This window comes from Anopheles stephensi, chromosome 3 (genome assembly GCF_013141755.1).
Source record: "Anopheles stephensi strain Indian chromosome 3, UCI_ANSTEP_V1.0, whole genome shotgun sequence".
Taxonomy (NCBI): Eukaryota; Metazoa; Arthropoda; class Insecta; order Diptera; family Culicidae; genus Anopheles; species Anopheles stephensi.
The window spans coordinates 72,765,546-72,782,032 of record NC_050203.1 but is presented as its reverse complement, the minus strand read 5'-3'; the positions used below and the strand labels follow the sequence as shown (position 1 = coordinate 72,782,032).

Below are 16,487 nucleotides of genomic sequence, written 5' to 3'. Positions count from 1 at the left end.
GATTTATATATGTGAGAGCATGGCATCGACAGTGAAGAATGAGGATATGAAGCAGGCAGTACACGATTGCAACAGTATGGTCAAGCGCGATGAGCGGATATATTCATGGTGACGTTGAGCCAATGTTATTTGTTGGAGGAAGAATGTGTGTTAGTTGAGATTCGAGAGGTAGTTAGTGGAGAGATCCAAAATGGTGGATTTGATAGGTTCGGTACGGTTGTTTTGGTGTATTGGTGGGTGTATGTAGTGTGTGGTTGAGCCAAGGGACAGGAGAATAGAGTTTAAGATGAAGGAAAATAAAAAAAATAAGATAAGAAAACCAATGAAAACATAACCATCGTTTCTAATAGGTATCCCCAGGCACGTTTACCGATAGCCGGAAACTAGCAATAAATCCCGCGCGCACCACTAGATTGCGATTGAATGCATTCTGGACGTTCCAGACATCATGGATTCTGGTCCAACTTCCGGGAACTCTACGCTCTTTTAACCGTGCAACACACGTGCTTAATTTTGCATGCAAGATAACATTCCTGAAGTTCGTTAGCCGAAAAATAAACAATTAGCCAATACTATGGTTGTGTGGATAGCCCAGCTATCATTGGAGAATCCATGATGTCTTCAAATCCCAGTAAAGATCCTTTCCAGCACTGCTTAAAGAAGCTGCCTAAGAACCAATTCGCACCGCGCGATAAGCGGATAATGAAACTAACGATGAAGGGTGGAAATAATGTGTTGGGGGAAGTTTAAGTAGGTGTGAGTGTGTGTGTGGGTTTAAATGTAGTGTTTTTCCAATAGTTGGATTACTAAAGATCCCATTGTGCTGGGCGATAGAAAAATGGAGCACTCTACCATGTGCTAATGTTATAGTAATGTGCGTGGTAATAAGGTGAACAACTAATGTGTGTTGTATTATGTATGTGAGGTGGTTTTAAGTGAAGTGTTCCCTACTACAACCCCAAAACCATCGATGAGACATTATGAGGTATAAAGCAGGGTAACAAAGACTATGTCTCCCGTTTATCCTGCCAGTAGACTATTAAAATCGCGTCTGTGTATGAGATCATAAGCGTGGTTTTACCATATTCTCAACTTATGTGATGTAATCTTCTAGAAATCCCTCGCAGTTTACACTCAAATGCCATTAATGGTCGGAGCGAACTCCACAACGCCCCAAAGGGCGCCAACAAATGGCGCACGATCACGCAACAGCATGATCGCAACATAAAGGGTGGCCCACTAAGATTTGTGTGTGTGCTCTTGAACTGAACTATTTATGACTTTGGCGTGTCTGTGCACGGAATGAGGGGGGGGGGGGGGAAGAAAACGCACTTTAGCGTTACGCTAAAGAACAAAGTCTTGAATGACCCTGCCCCGTTGCTCTACAACTGCGAGACACTCTGTAACACTGTTTGTTTGGTGTGTTCGTATGTGTGTGTGTGTGGTTTGTGGGTAATTTGTTTGTCGACGGCCGAGAGGGTGAGTGGTTGAAAATGAAAATAAAGATGACGCCGGTGTGACTAGTGTGTCGAGAGTGACTTTGGTGACTTTTGGTGAGAAAATACGGTGAGAGTAAAGGAAGTCTAGACGCTACTGGTGTGAGAGTAGAAATTCGGAACGTTGGGGGTCGAGGGGGACGAGAGTTTTCCCAACAAAAAAACTCGATACTCGATATGTTTTGTGGTTTTTGGTGATGGTTGGCGATGCGAAAAAAAACAATGGTGGTGGCATACAAGAAAGATGGGCAAAGATCAGAGCGCAGCACTTACCTGTTCGTGCTTTTCACTATCGCTCGATTGATGCAACGGTGATAAGATATTCCGGAGCTGCTGTTCCTCGTGCACGATCCGCTGCCGGATCGTTTGCATTTCCGCCTGGCAGCCCTCGATCTGGGACAGGGCCTGGTCCAGATTCTGCGTCGTCTGGAACACGTCCATGTTCAGCTTGTCGAGGTCACCCATCACGGCCCGTCCGCACTGTACGATGTTCGGATTATCCGTGTAGATGATGTCCGAATGGAAGTGGACCTGTGTGTGTGCAGACAAAGTGAAGATAAACAAATCCAAATTTTAGACATTTCTGTCCAACTTTAACTTCAACAACTTCCGACTGCGCTCTCCAACAATCGCTCTCCCTCACCTGAAGCTTCTCCAGCGACATGTTGACCTTGATCTTCTGAGCCGAAATGTCCGCCAGCATCTGCTCCAAAATTCGGAGCTGATCGCGCAACGGTTTGTTCTTGAGCTCACTCGAATTCAAGGCCTGATATGAGTCCTTTATCCATTCCTTCACGCTCTCGATCTTCCGCTCGTACTGCTGCCACTCTTCCGTCGTTTCGTGAAGGAACAGATTCTGATGGAACGAGATTACAAACCAGAGGGCCGTTAAAAAGCCGTTACATCCACCAGAGCAAACGATTGCTTATCCCTCTCCAAGCTATCGCCCCGCACCACACCGCCCGCCTCTTCTTACCCTTTCAAACAACACTGTTTCGATGTCGATTTTCAACGTTTCGGCTTCGTGTAGTTTGCCCTTCAGATAAGCCGTCGAGCAAACTTCGTTAATTTTATCGAACTCGTGATTCATTTCACTCAAATTCTGTGATACGTCCGCCAAACTGCTAACTGCGTTCTGTGCGGAATAGAGGAGAAAAGAAGCAAAAAAAAAATGGTGCAACCGATCGTTATCGCAACTCCGATTTGACACGTTCCATGCCCACACGCCTCCCGCTACTTACAGAATAATTCTGACAGGCGAGCTGTGCCTCGTGCAGCGTATTCAGCTGCAGCTTGCGCTCCAGCAAGGCACGTATTTTGATCGACCAATCCACCACGGACTGGTACAGGCGCATAAAGTTCGCCCAATTGCCCAGGATCTGATCGACGGTTTGATTCTTCTGCTCGATCAGCGCAATCGTTTTGTCCAGCTCGTGCGTTAGCTGATCCATGTTTGCCTTCGTCGCGGTACGATCGCTCGACTCCGTACAGTGGCGTATGATTTCGTTCCCGTTGAAAACCAACTGGTCGTGTGCCATCCGCATATCGCCGAACTCGTTAATCAACACGATCAGCTTACTCTTCAGCTCGCTCGGATCGATACTGTGGTTCGAAATGGTCAGTTCCGCATTCTCGATCCACGTCTTGATACGATCGTACACGGTGAAGTAGTCCGTGCGGATGGTTTTCGCCTTCTTGTACGCACCCTGATAGTCTTCCATCGTACCGTTGATGCCTGTTAGCGAGCGGTCCAACAGTTCTAATCCGTCCTTCAGGTCCGACGGTATAAACTTTTGCGCCGGTAGATACTTTTCGTTAATGCGCCGACGAAGATCTTCCCGCTGTACGCTACAATTCTCGGCCGCGTCTCGTACCGTGCCGAGCGCTTTCTCCGTCTGGTAGAGCCGCTCGTCGAATGGGTTTATCTGGGTCAGATCCTTGCGTACCGACTCGATACGCTGGGCTAGCTCACCTATCTGGTCCAGATAGTGCTGCAGTTCGCTCAGAATTTCCCGCAGTTGACGATCCTTTCGCGAAAGGTTGTCCGAAAGTCTAGAGATGGATCAAGAAGGGGAGAGAAAAACAAATCGCCCACACCCCAACAGGAAAATAGGGGGGAATAGGAAAATAAGAAAATGCGTTAGGAATAAACTCAAAATGTGTGTCTGTCACCCGAGCCCCCGCCCAAAGTATTTGATATCTGTTTTCAACTGCTGCTGCTCGGCGGTTGCTCTCCCCGCTCTGAGGGTGGCGATCGTCCACTGATCGCCACCGCAAGCGCTTATAAAAAATGGCAAATGCGCAAAAATGTTCTACTCAACAAGCAGCGGGCACGTTTACACAGTGTCTCAGGGCTTGACGACCTTGCCGGTGCACGACCGGTGGATGAAAAAGATATCGAAATCAAGAAATTTAAATTTAACCCAATGACGTCAGAATGTCCGAGACTCGGAGAAGGTTTGGTAGTCCGGCGCTCGTGCCGCACGCGGACCGGATGAGTTTCGCTGCGAGTGTTTGTGTGTGTTTGTCTGCCCCAACCGAGCAACGTGAACACGATGATGCGATTCTACCGTCTGCTGCTTCCACTGCTGCTCCGTCGACTCCCTCTCGCCGAGATCCCTCTGCTCGGTTTAACTAACTTCTCCAAAAAAAAAATATCGCACCACCCTCGTCGTCCGCGCACTGAGGTGTGGCGATGGTTAGGTTCTGATGGAGTTTTTATTATTATTGGCTTGTTGACCTTCCGCTGTACGGCCGGCAATTCGCTCTATCGCTCCGAAGACGTTGGCGATGTACTAAAGCAATGTCAAAACCGTACTGCCATACACAACCCTCTGCGGATCACCGCGGTCCGTGACTCCAAAGTGTCCAAAGTTTGGATTACCGGCTTGACGATTCCCTTAGCGGTCCTCCTCATCAAAACTATCGTTGGCAGCCGGCCAACTACTTCTCTCCAGTTCTCTATTCCTGCTCCAGCGGCGTATATCCGTATCCGCGTCCAATAGACTCCAAGGATTCTGCTGCGTGCTTTTAACTATTTTCAACACGTAGAACTGCACTAATGTAACTTGGGGTGCTATTTTTACTAATAATGCACTGCACCGTCGTCCAACACTTCACAGCCGTATGCTTCAAACTAATAAACGCGAATGGCAGTGCCGATGAGAACTCGCGGATTCCAACACTGCTTGGTTGGGGTGGGTTCTCTCTTGCTATACTATAACGCACTCGGTACTCTCTCTCTCTTACACACTCTATCTCTGGCAACCGGTTCCACCAAACGCAACCGCGATGATCCAATCGCAATAATGCAATTCCGTTGCTCCGCGTTACCCGAAACTGACCACCGTACCACGATGAGTAAGCGCTTCCAATGGGGGAGAATCCTGAGAGATCTCTCGAAGCAACCCCCTATTATGTTGTTGTTGTTGTTGCGCTACGTCTCGACCGTGTATCCACATCTCTCTCGCGTTCTACAAAACAACCTGTGCCCTCTAGTAGCTCTTGCTCGTGTCACGCGCGCTGTGGCGCTCCATCCGGTGGACCAGATGACGAGACTGTCACTCGCTCTCTCTCGCTCTCTCGCTCTCCTTGCCAGTCTGTATTTGTTGTTGGCATTCCGAAGCCGGCAACATGACATCACACTTTATACAATGCACAACAGTTTGTAGCTTCCGGCTTTCCTACTCTCGGTGCTTCCCTCTAAGCTCCGGCGCTTTTTATGTGTCTCGTCGTTCCTCGTCTAGGTATATTAGTGACGGGATTTTTTTTGCTCGACGTGCTCTGTATCTCATCTCCTACCATCCTCATCCAGCCGGACATTCTGACGGAGACATTAACGGGGGTTAGGGTGAATCTACGCACTTACCGTGTGTTGATGTCGTTCAGATGCGTTAGCTTTTCTTCCAACGATTGTGGCAGAAGTTTCTGTTCGCGTAGGGCTTTTATGAGTGTTTTCGCGAGTGCGTTCGCCTTCGTGTTCAGCTGACCAAGGGCAGACTTGTCCTCCAGCAAGTTCTGTATAGGGCAGGGAGAAAGGAAAGTTTAATCAATGACGCGCGCCGGGTAGAATTCCTCCAGGGTTTGGGATCAATTAATCGATGAGGAAAAAATTTTGCGTGACAATCGATAGTAAATTTGCCGAACCTTGAGCCGGTTGCGAATCCGGTTCCCAAGAGGAAGAATTGGTAACTTCAAACACCGAACGGGCGGACCCCTTCACAGTTAAAGGCGCACCACCGAGTTGAACAATAATATTGATTTAACGAAATTACATTTATGACATTCGGTGCTGCCGTTGCACACCATCCGGACGGATATATTACAGCCGTGTTTCGCCGATGTGGGTGAGCAGCTAAGCTAAATAAACAATTTTCCCGGAAAAACAGCTAATACCAATAAACGGGCCACAAACCACAAACATTTGCACCCTGGACTGCTACGACTACTAGCTGCTAGGGGGTTTTTTGCACTAAAGACAGCAATCGATCTACTAAAAATAAACTCGATCGACCTGCATGGGGGAAAAAAGAAAAGTCCATCTCCCAGTTGCGACACGTAATCGGTTGGGAGCAAATAACTCACCGCAATATCCATCATCGTTAAAAAGGGAGGGATGCGTTATGGTGTTACTTAAAGATTTTTTTTGACCGTCGCAGCTTGTTAACCTTCACAAAAATTAATATTTACATTATTCTTATTCCAGAATATCTGACGATATTTTTTTTTACAAATAAATTAATAATTCCATAAGGTCACACAACAAAAATATGAATTCAACGAGAAACTCTCGTAAACAGCACGTGCTTGACAAACACCTGCTGCTGATGCTGGTTGTCTTAAGCACCCGAAAACACAAACAATTCCTTCTTCAATGAATGACACCTCACACCACACACTCAAACCTCATTTTATGTGGTGCCCAACACTATATGCCCAGTGCTGTGGATCGTCGTCGTAAAAAGAAGACAGACAGCCAAAGAAAGATATCGCACCGATGAGATCATGCTCGGTGCAGTCTTCTACTTGTACCACACGAACGGACGGCCAAAGCAAGGTACAGTTCATGGCAAACGGCATCAACAACCAACCACCTGACGTCACTGGGCAATGTCGCAGCGCGTGCTTTCTTAGCACACCGAGCTTTGGTGGAGGCGCCCGGTACCTCAAACGATCATCGAAGGTTGATCGACGGCAAACATGGCGTAAAGAAGACAACCGGTTTTCACAAAAATCGGACACCGAGACCACGATGATACGCTCGAATGATCGAATTTTTCTTCCTTTGCATCCTGCGAAGAAAGTCTATCCCTCCCCCCTATTTATAGAGACGGTCATGGTCACACACGACCAGTTTATGATCGACCGTTGATCTAATCCACCGAAATTTAATCCACCCAACCCTGTTAAGCTCCATAATTGGCAACACTTACCTCGACAATGTGCTTCTTGGCTTCGGTTTGGTCGCGTGAATGTACCACCAAGTCCAATCCTCGATCCTTCTCCAGCAGCAGATTAGACTTCACCTCCAGCTCCTGCAGGATGCTCTCGAGCTGATCCCACTGCTGCTGCAGCTGGACGAGATTTTCGCGCAAACTTCCCAACAGCGTGACGTTGTTGGTCCACTGGCGGTTGGCGTCGGCTGTTTCCTTCTGCACCCGATCCCGATTGTACTGATCCGCACGGTTCACTATCTGCTGCGATAGTTCGTTCAGTGTATCGAGCTCGTTTTGCTGCACCTGGAGGCGAGGGAAAAGAGGAAGAGATGGGGATTAAATTAGGACACGTTGCTTCACACGTTCTCGCTAATGGATGCGACCAAGTTCCAGGTAGCTTCCCCCGTACCCGGTAAATATGCCCAAAATTTCACTAGTTTTTGCGTACACACACACAGAATCCGCGGCGCACGAGAATTCGATGCTGTCTTACTTAATTCGGTTCGTGTAATGAAGTATTTTTATCCGTATCGCCACCAACTGACCCACAGACGATCGTCTCGAAGTACGAGTCGTGTATCCTGAGGCTCTGAGAGAGAGAGCGGATGTAGTTTTTTTGTGTTGAGAAGAATACTATTTCCTAGAGAGATGAACTCTGAGAGAGAGAGAGATTGTTGAGAGTATCTAGAGGCAAGGGAATAGAGATCCCATTTGCCAGATGTGTCATGCAAAGGTAAACATATAGGTTTGATGACTACAGGTGACATGAATGAAACACTGTACAAATATAGGACTCATACATCAGTAAACAGAGATCTCCCTCTAACACTCTATCAAGGCTCTCATCAAGACTCTTAGGAACAGGTTTGACCATGAATGAAAACATCCCCCAATTTTATGTTTCCACCATGCTGGAATCTCTTCTCTCCAATAAGATTTATCATAACTACGCATGCTCTCCCAAGGCAACATTGTAGACCAATATTTTTCCCTCCGAAAACTAACCTCTCTTTTGCGAAAGTAGAGCTCATTCTCTCTCTCTCTGTTAACCCAAAACCGGCTTAACCCTCACGCGTCTGTATAAAAAGCGCATGCAAACACGTTCTGCGCAAAAATGCCATCATCGAATATAAATAACGCCCCACGGCTTAGCGTGTTCGACCATTGCTGCCTCGTGCTCGCACTACGTTGCAGCCACCATTCATTGGTCACACATCGATGCCGGACACTTCGTTCGTGATATCAGCATTTGCTCGTCCAACTTCAACTGCTGCGACGACGAATAGGGCCAAACGCACAGTGGATGAAGAGACACAGACGACAATCTCTTTATTTTTAGGACACCTTTCAATGGCTAACCCCCTTGCAGGCTTTTTTAACTACATCGAGCGTGCGAAAGCGATATGACATCAGCGTCAGATGTCCGTGCTGAAGTCATATCGATGACTGTACCTCGAAATGCGATCAGGTTATTGGTCCATCGACTTAACGCCATGTTAATTGCCTATTGCATTACTGCATATCGCACAGCTCTTTTTATTTGAAGTTGAAGATTTCGGAGCCAAACGGCATCCTCCTCTCACACACCACCTCCTTCAAAAGTCGAACTGGTGTTAAAGATCTGCATCCATCAGCACACGCTCAACGTGACGTACTCACGTGACTGAAGAAAACGAAAGTGCTACGCCTTGCATCGTGTACCGTTCGTATCCCTGGTCGGTGCACTCAGAAACAGCCGGGTAAAAGTTGGGCAAATTGCCATCCGGCCCCTAAGCAGACCGAACCGAAATGTCACCGGCGAACTCTGTGTATAATGGCGCCCCGATTTTGTCGTGCTAATTTAAGGAAGCAAATGAACGGCTTGACGAACCAAAAAACCGTTTGTGAGGATATAAATAAATCTTTGTCAGTCGCCGTTTTGTTTTTTTGCGAGCATTCTGTCAACGGCCTACAGAACTCTTGCCTTTGGTGGGAAATCGATCGACCGATTCCGTGTGTTCTCTAATGCCAGACGGGTGTTCCCTCTAACTGTGTGTCACAACACAGTTACTGTTGAGTCGAACGCCTTCGGGCCAGCTGGTACGCTGAGGAGCTTGAAGGTCATCCCGATGCCTTGTGGGAATTGGTAGACCACGGGAAGCAAAACCCCGTATGACCTCTGTGTGTGTGTGCCGTAAATAATCGATTAATGAAATTCGCTACGTTGATGTTTGTTTTGCCTGTTGATAGCTAATAGTAGGGTATTTATAAACCTTCTGCATGTATAGGGTAGTAGGCTTAATATCAATATTAGTGCCTTCCCAACAAACCAAGCCCGTGTGAGATATGGGGTCGCTACTTATAGGATTCACCGCAAGATAGCTTATCGTGGCAGGGAAATCTGATTCATTCCAGTATTACGATAAGTGTGCCAAGCGCCATAAACAACGCTGATAACACACTATCTTCCTCGCCCAACCGGTAGATAGAGAAGGAAAAAAGCTCGTTTGTTTTGTTTTCTTTAAGCCAAACGACAACAAAAAAGTATTGCAAAAAAAAAAGTTGTTTTGCTAAAGATTACATTCCTTCCGCCTAATTTACTGTCTGCGTCGTCGGCACGGGCGCTGTCTTTGTATGTAGGAGATTCTCTCATGCAGCGCGCGATAAACCTGTTCCGTGTGAAGCCTATTTAATTCAGTCAAACGACGACAACCGTCACCGGTTTCTCAAGGACCGTTGGCAGATTATTTTTGAGGCGCAGAAAATCAGAGCTAAGCTCAAAATGTATTAATGCAATTCAAATTATTGCACAATAACCTTTCATTATCAACAAGAAACAATTTGAAGAATCTTAACGGATTCTTAATAGAGAAAAATTTCAAAAAGGGCAACGAAAAGCTTTGACTAGAGCTCCTAGCGCCTATAAGTATGCAAATGTTTTTTTTTGGTTTTGCACGTGTCAGACGGATATTCCAATTGCCAAATTGTGTTCAGTAATAGACACAACTCTCTGTCCAAAATTGTATCATCAAATGTGATATACATCGAATGACGAAATAGATTAATCCTGAAGAATACCAAGTTCTTCAGTAAAAGCATTTAGTTTCAATATTCGAGAATTAATAGGGCTGTATCGAACCCTGACATAGACCGGATTGAACGATTTGAATGCCATGACCACGTATCGTAGGAACCGTGTTTTATGTCATGTCTGATATGCACAGATTACATTGGAGTCAGTTATCGGCCGATTGGGAGCAACTGTGTCCAATAGAGTCCAGACCGATTGCTGTAGAAGAATCGTAGAATAAAAATACAGTGAAATCTCTGTTAGATACACACCAACGAAATTGCCAACTTGACTTTCCTAAAGAACAAAAAATGGCGAAAAGCAAAGTAAGCTGGCGTCGCATCGTTGCTTAGTAAACCCTATGCAACTGTGATGAGATTGGTACAAAAATAAGAGAAAATTTCCAACTTGGAGAATATTCGTGTGCAATTTTCAAATGTAGCTTAGAGAATCCTATTTTTGGGAGGTTATCTATCTTGGAGAGATATGTATGCCCTCGGCCTCGAAAAGGCATTGCAGTTGTGCATTTGTCGAACAAGTTCTTGGACGATATCAGCACTGTTAAACCTTTCCAACATTTGTACATCAAGCAGTCCATTCCACAAAATTGATCACAGTAGCCTATCTATCACACTGGAGGTTCGCATATGCCAAACGTAGCTAAAACCTCAAAGAGAGCACATCCAAAATGTTGCCCTATATTTTGAATATTTTACACCACTCTGGCTCGTCGCGTAAGTATCATCTCCAACACCGCTTAATTGGTTGAAAACCACTATATTGCTGTCTTATTCTGCTTTCAGAAAACTTTCCCACCATCTGCCAGAAGTTACGACAGTTCAGCATGCATGCCGAGCTAACGGATGAAGACATCGAAACACCCGCAAAGGATGCTCTGGACAAGGCCATAGAGATGGGTCTTGTACGAAGAAATAGCAACAGCAATACGTACGATCTTACCCACAAATGGTTTGTCCCGGAAAGTCAAAGCTTTCAAGCGCGCCTGTATGGCGTAGTGCGAGACATGCAGGACGCTCTGAACGAATCATCGGAACAATCGGATTCGGAAGACTTGTCAACGACTTCCAATCAACAGCCGCCCGCCGACTGTATGGGACCGGGCATGGCACAGAAGCGAAGTCCTGCCCAAATACGCGCGATTGCGATCTACCGAAGAATGCGCGAGCAACGTGAGCGGGAGGAACGCGAAGCGGCCGCACGTGCCAGAAACCGACGTAACAGTGGAACGCGTTCACGATCAAGGTCGAGATCTCGGGGACGCCGTTCTAGCACAACAAGCAGAGCGCGTTCTCGATCACAGCGCCGCCGGTCGTCGACACGCGCAAGATCACGTTCGACGTCGAGAGCTCGCAGCTCGAGCCGTTCCCGTCGGCGACGTTAAACACTATCGAAGCAAGATTCTAGCGCTTTAACGCTTATTTTTAGGAGTCCCATCCCAGACCAAATCCTTGTCAATAAATCGATAGCAAGTTTAGCGAGTTTGTAAAAAGATTTTAAAGAGTTATTAAGTAAGTTAAATGACTCACCTGCAGCATGTTGAGCAACACGTTGATGTGATCAATACGAGCCGGTAGCGTCGGGATGGTCAGGATCGTGTCGTCCAGCTTACTCTTCACTAGCACATTGTTCACTGCACCCGAATGCTTCTTGTACGATTTCACTAGATCACTGTTCGACAGCAGTTCCGTCTGCTGAATCGCGGCCCGATGCGACACGTCACTTAAACGATTTTTCAACTGCTGCAACTCACCGAGACACTGGTTCTGGTCCATTTCACTCAACGAATTCCACAACCGGTCGGCCTGCTCCTGGATGCCACCGTACAGCAACGTGCGGATCTCCGCCTCACTGTGCAGGAAATCTTCCAGCTCCTTCAGCGCTACCGTAATCTTCTCCTGATCGAAGCTGAACGTTTTCGTGTGCTCGAATCGTTCCTCCGCTGCCGCGAGCCACTTCCTAACGCGATCCATACTATCGCGGAACTCCAAACGATACTGACGGTTTTGGGTGAGGTACGCTTCGCGTGCCACCAACTCATGCGGAATCGTTTCTTGCAGTGTTCGGGCACGGTCCACCATATCCTGCAGATCTTCCGGCAGCTTACTATCCGTGTGGGCCAACTTGGCCAGCAAATCTTCAATCATCTTCAGATTAATGTTCGCTTTGCCGGCCAGCGTAATGTGAGCGCTGTGCTGCTGATCGGCCATCTTCAGATCCAGCCCGAACAGTGGACGTGACTTGATGTGCTCATCATTATCCTTAAACCAGTCCACCAAAGCGAACAGGTCGTTCGATAGGGTCTTGTGGTACGCTCGCTGCTTCTGATATTTGTCCTGCTCCAGCTCGATCGAACGTTTGATCGAAGCTAGCTGTTGCTGGAGCGAATGGATCTGATCCATAATGTTGTGCCGATCCAGATCGGTACCATCGCTAGCGATCTGATGACCCTTGTCCGTGGCCGCCACCAACAGTCCTTCGCATTCTTCGATGCTCTGCAGAATCTCGCCGTAGCGCAGCAGACGCTCATCTACCGTCGGGCTAAAGTTGTCCACCGTGTTGAAGTCCGTGTTGATCTTCGCAATCAGCTTCACAATGTCATTGATCGCACCAATGAACTGTTCCTTCAACAGCAACATCGCCTTGAGCCGACGCAACTGCTCTTCGATGCCCATGATCATCTCCTCCAGTTTGGCCGAGTTTTCGCGAAGCTGCGGTAAGTTGGTCAACAGTATCGTGCTCATCTCCAACCGTTTATCCTTCAAGCTGCCGAGAATCTGCTCGTACGCCAACAGGAAGTCCTGAATGTTTTCGATCCTGCTTGTCACTGGGCGATTCATCTCCTTCAGCCGTCCCTGCACTTGCACGATGAACGCAGCACAACCTTGAATCTTTGCCAGCGCATCCTCATACTCCACCAGATGATCTTCCAGCTTCTTACACTTCACCTTCAGCACATTGCTAATCGCGTTCCACTTTTCCCGCATCACCTTCACCTGATTGTTTATGTTCGTCTTGTCCAGTTCGTTCAGCGTGGGCAGTATCGCACTCTTGAAGTCTTCCGCCTCCTTCACGACGCCCTTCATCACCTCACACTCTTTGCACAGTTTATCAAACTTTTGCTTCTGGTCCTTCAATATCTCGTAGCTCGTCGTGCGTATGTCCGACGACACAATCGATTCCGCCTCGTTCAACCAGTTCCACACGCGATCCTTGCGACCCTCGAACTCGCGCCGCTTGCCATGCTCGCACTCCATGAACTCGATCTTCCGGGAGCAGCTCTCTACCAGCTCCCTTAGTTTGGCCTCGATGTCACCAAATTCTTGAGCCAGCTTTGCCTTACCATCGTCGCTGCAGTCCTTCATAATTTCGCGTACCTGGTTCGATACGTCCCTGAAGGCGTTTTCCTCAAACTCCCGGATCGTCTGTGCATGGCGCTGGCACAGCTTGATCTCTGAGTTCACGTTGCTCGACAGCAGCGGTATCTGGTCGGAAATCTTGTTCACATCGTTCTGCTTCGTTTTGATCCACGCACGCGTCACGTCCAGATTGTTGTGCATGTTCTTGCGGCACAAGATGTCTTCCACGATCTTGTCCAGCTCACCGCGCACACGATCACCGAGCAGACCGACGCTCCTCATCAGCGTGTGCAGTTCCGTCTCCAGCTGTTGCTTCTCGCCCGGTTCCAAGTCGGACTGGATGCTGGAAAATCGTTTGCCCAGCGTGTCCACGTACGATTGTTTGCCTTCAATTTCTTTCAGCAGCGATTTGAACGTTTGCTGTTGATTTTCGGCCGACTTTGTATCCGATCCCAACTGGTACGGTACATCCAGCGAGCCGTTCTTGTCCACAACCCACTGGGACAGTTCTCCAATGTCGCTTCGCAGCTTGCCAAACATTTTGTTCGTAGAATCAATCACGTCCAGCCGACGATTCAGACGCTTCGTAATGTCGTTGTAGCGTCGGTCGATGGATTTCAGTTGCTCCGTAACCTGCTGGGCGTCAAGGTTGCTCACCAGCTCCACAATATGGTCCCCGTTGCGCTTGAAGTTCGTAATCATTTCGCTATCATTCTCCAGGATTCGCTTAATGTTGGAGATTTTCTCCAGCTTCTGCTTACAGCTCAAACCGCCACCCTTCTCAACGTTATCAATCTGGTTCGTAATTGCATCCAGCCATCCCTGAACGTCGTCGTAGTTCTTGCGATACTTTTCAATCGCCAGCTGATCATCCTTCTTGCGATCGATCACCTTTTTCAGGCTACCCTGCAGCTTCTCGAGCTCTTCGCGCAACCGATGGTCCTGATCGGTCTCACCCTGCAAATCATCTCGCTTGACAGTAATCGTGCGCGAAAGTTCGTTCATTGCGCGTAGTTCCTGCTCAGCCGCTTCCGGTCTAAACTTGCACGGTTTCGAGCTCCAGTCAGTAACGATTGCCTTCTGCTTTTGAATCCAGTTCTCCAGCTCGACCTTTTGCTTGTGTTGTCGTTCGCAGTCGTTTATGGAGGAAATCAGATCCGCAATCCATTGCTGGACATCGTCGATAAGGTCTTCGAGCCGCGCTCTTACCATCAGCTCCTTCTCCGGTATCATCTGCGACACGTTATCCATCGGGGAGCTGGGCCGACTAATACTGGCTGTCGCTGCTTCACAGGCCTGCACAGCAAACATTAGACGACTCTTCTCCACCTGCAGCTTGTTGTGAATACCTTGCGCTTTCTCTAGCTGAGATTGGCCGACGGCATAATCCACCACCTCCAGCAGTCGTTCTTCCGCGACGATCGGTTCCATCTCATCCAGCTGCCTGTTAATGTCATCCAGCGTATCTTCGTACTCCTGGAACTTGTTGAGCGAATCGTGCAGCCTGTTCTTAATCTGCACCGAAGTATTCAGCAACGAGTTGTAGCTGTCACGTATGTTCTTCATTTGCGTCTCGATGCGACTCTTGATGGCCGGTGCTTTCAAAATGTATCGTTCGATCTGGCACTGGCCCTTGGCATTGAAGTCATCAATGTTGACCTGATAGCGCTGTATCTCGTCCAGCAGCTTCTCGTGCTGTGCGATCTGTTCCAGCGTTTGCTCGCGATTGTAAATGTACAGCGAGTTGTGCGCCATCAGTTGGAACGAGATTTGTAGGAGCCATTTTTCGATTTCCTGCAGGTTCTGGTAGTACGCCATCTGATCGTCCAGCTCCGTCTCTAGGTTGCGAATCTGGTACGAACACTTTTCACTGAGCTTGGTGCATCGCGACTGTAGACTCGCGACACGTTCCATCTCAGCGGAACACTTGTTCACGTCGAAAAGATTCGCCGCTTCTTGTTGGAGATTTTCGAGGTCCGCCTGTTTAAACGATATCTCCGTTTGGATGTGTTTCAGACGTTCGAGTAGGGTCTTCACCTCCGTCATTTCACCGTGCGTTTCTGGGAGCGTTTCGAACACACTTTCGGTGGTCGCAAGCCATTCGTTGATGCGACGTTTCAGCTCCTCGTATGACTCCAAACGGCTTGCCTGTGCGTTCAGGTTGTTCAGCGACGAGCTGATACCTATAATGACCGTATCGAGCGAGTCACGAATGTCCGAAATGTCCTGGAACATGGTTGTTTGCTTATCCTCCGGGTACAGGTAGGATGATTTGGTGAAAGAATCTTGCAACATCTCGAACAGCTTTTGGCCTTGCGGGATTGAGTTGGACAGTCCTTGCAGCTGTACCACCTTCTGTCGGATCACTACCACATCATCCGCTGCAACGTCGCTGCAATTTTTAATCGTCGCATTGGCATCGTTCAACCACTTGTTGATTTCTTCCTTATAGTATAGGAACTCGGTATGACTAACGAGGTTTTTCTCTAGTTTCGTGATAAAGCCTGTAAAAAGGGAAAACAGAAGTGTAGTGTAAGTCACAAATATAAATAAATTTAAATGTTATACACAAGCTGTCAAGCATGCATCGCACTACACTGCTCGGTTACCTTGAACTTTTCCAAGCAACGTCGAGTAGCTCTTTTGCAGATCGACTGTACGATCGCGAACCGTCGAGCAGGCACTCTTCTCCATCAGTGCCTCGCAAACATCGTTCAACTCTTCGACGGTACTCTTTTTCGTCAGAATCAAATCCTGAATGCGCTGTACGTCCGACAGTTTACGGAGGTGGTTCGTTTCGGCAAATCATGCAAATCACGATGGGAACACAAACACATATTGGTCAATCGTCGGTGAAGATGGTCAACGTGCAGGTGGTTCATGGAAGAGAAGAAGAAATAATTAAACATAAATAAACGAATCGAGGATTTTTTAGTCGAAACCACAATCCAAAAGTATGTGTAGGATCCTGATGAATTCCAATCAAATCTGAATGATTTTGTTCAAGACGCCTAACATTAGGCAAATCGCATAACAATTTCTCTTGATGAGAATCCGTATCGTAGTCTTTGATTGTTAGCAAGGATACAAGGATACTTTTGATAGATTAGTTCATCAGATAACACTTACA

General features: G+C 47.6%; 2 protein-coding genes across 13 annotated transcripts in view; one reads left to right on the top strand and one right to left on the bottom strand.

Moving 5' to 3' along the window:
* The window catches only part of LOC118510651 (nesprin-1), an 85,834-nt gene that overhangs the window by 31,164 nt on the left and 38,183 nt on the right, over positions 1–16,487 (bottom strand). For all 12 annotated transcript variants that reach the window (XR_004906047.1, XR_004906048.1, XM_036052766.1 and 9 more), the window contains 8 exons: positions 15,967–16,120; positions 11,528–15,861; positions 6,929–7,234; positions 5,365–5,513; positions 2,738–3,548; positions 2,473–2,631; positions 2,140–2,352; positions 1,770–2,027 (listed from right to left, as the gene is read on the bottom strand). Coding sequence is in view for 10 of the 12 variants with exons in the window: in XM_036052766.1 (XP_035908659.1) it covers positions 1,770–2,027; positions 2,140–2,352; positions 2,473–2,631; positions 2,738–3,548; positions 5,365–5,513; positions 6,929–7,234; positions 11,528–15,861; positions 15,967–16,120 (6,384 nt within the window). In the remaining 2 variants the exon portion in view is untranslated. The remainder of the gene's footprint in view (positions 1–1,769; positions 2,028–2,139; positions 2,353–2,472; positions 2,632–2,737; positions 3,549–5,364; positions 5,514–6,928; positions 7,235–11,527; positions 15,862–15,966; positions 16,121–16,487) is intronic.
* LOC118510653 (uncharacterized protein DDB_G0287625-like) lies at positions 8,678–11,475 on the top strand. Its single transcript, XM_036052777.1, has 2 exons — positions 8,678–10,714; positions 10,784–11,475. The coding sequence occupies exons 1-2, from the start codon at positions 10,669–10,671 to the stop codon at positions 11,380–11,382; spliced, it is 645 nt and encodes a 214-aa protein (XP_035908670.1). The 5' UTR covers positions 8,678–10,668; the 3' UTR covers positions 11,383–11,475.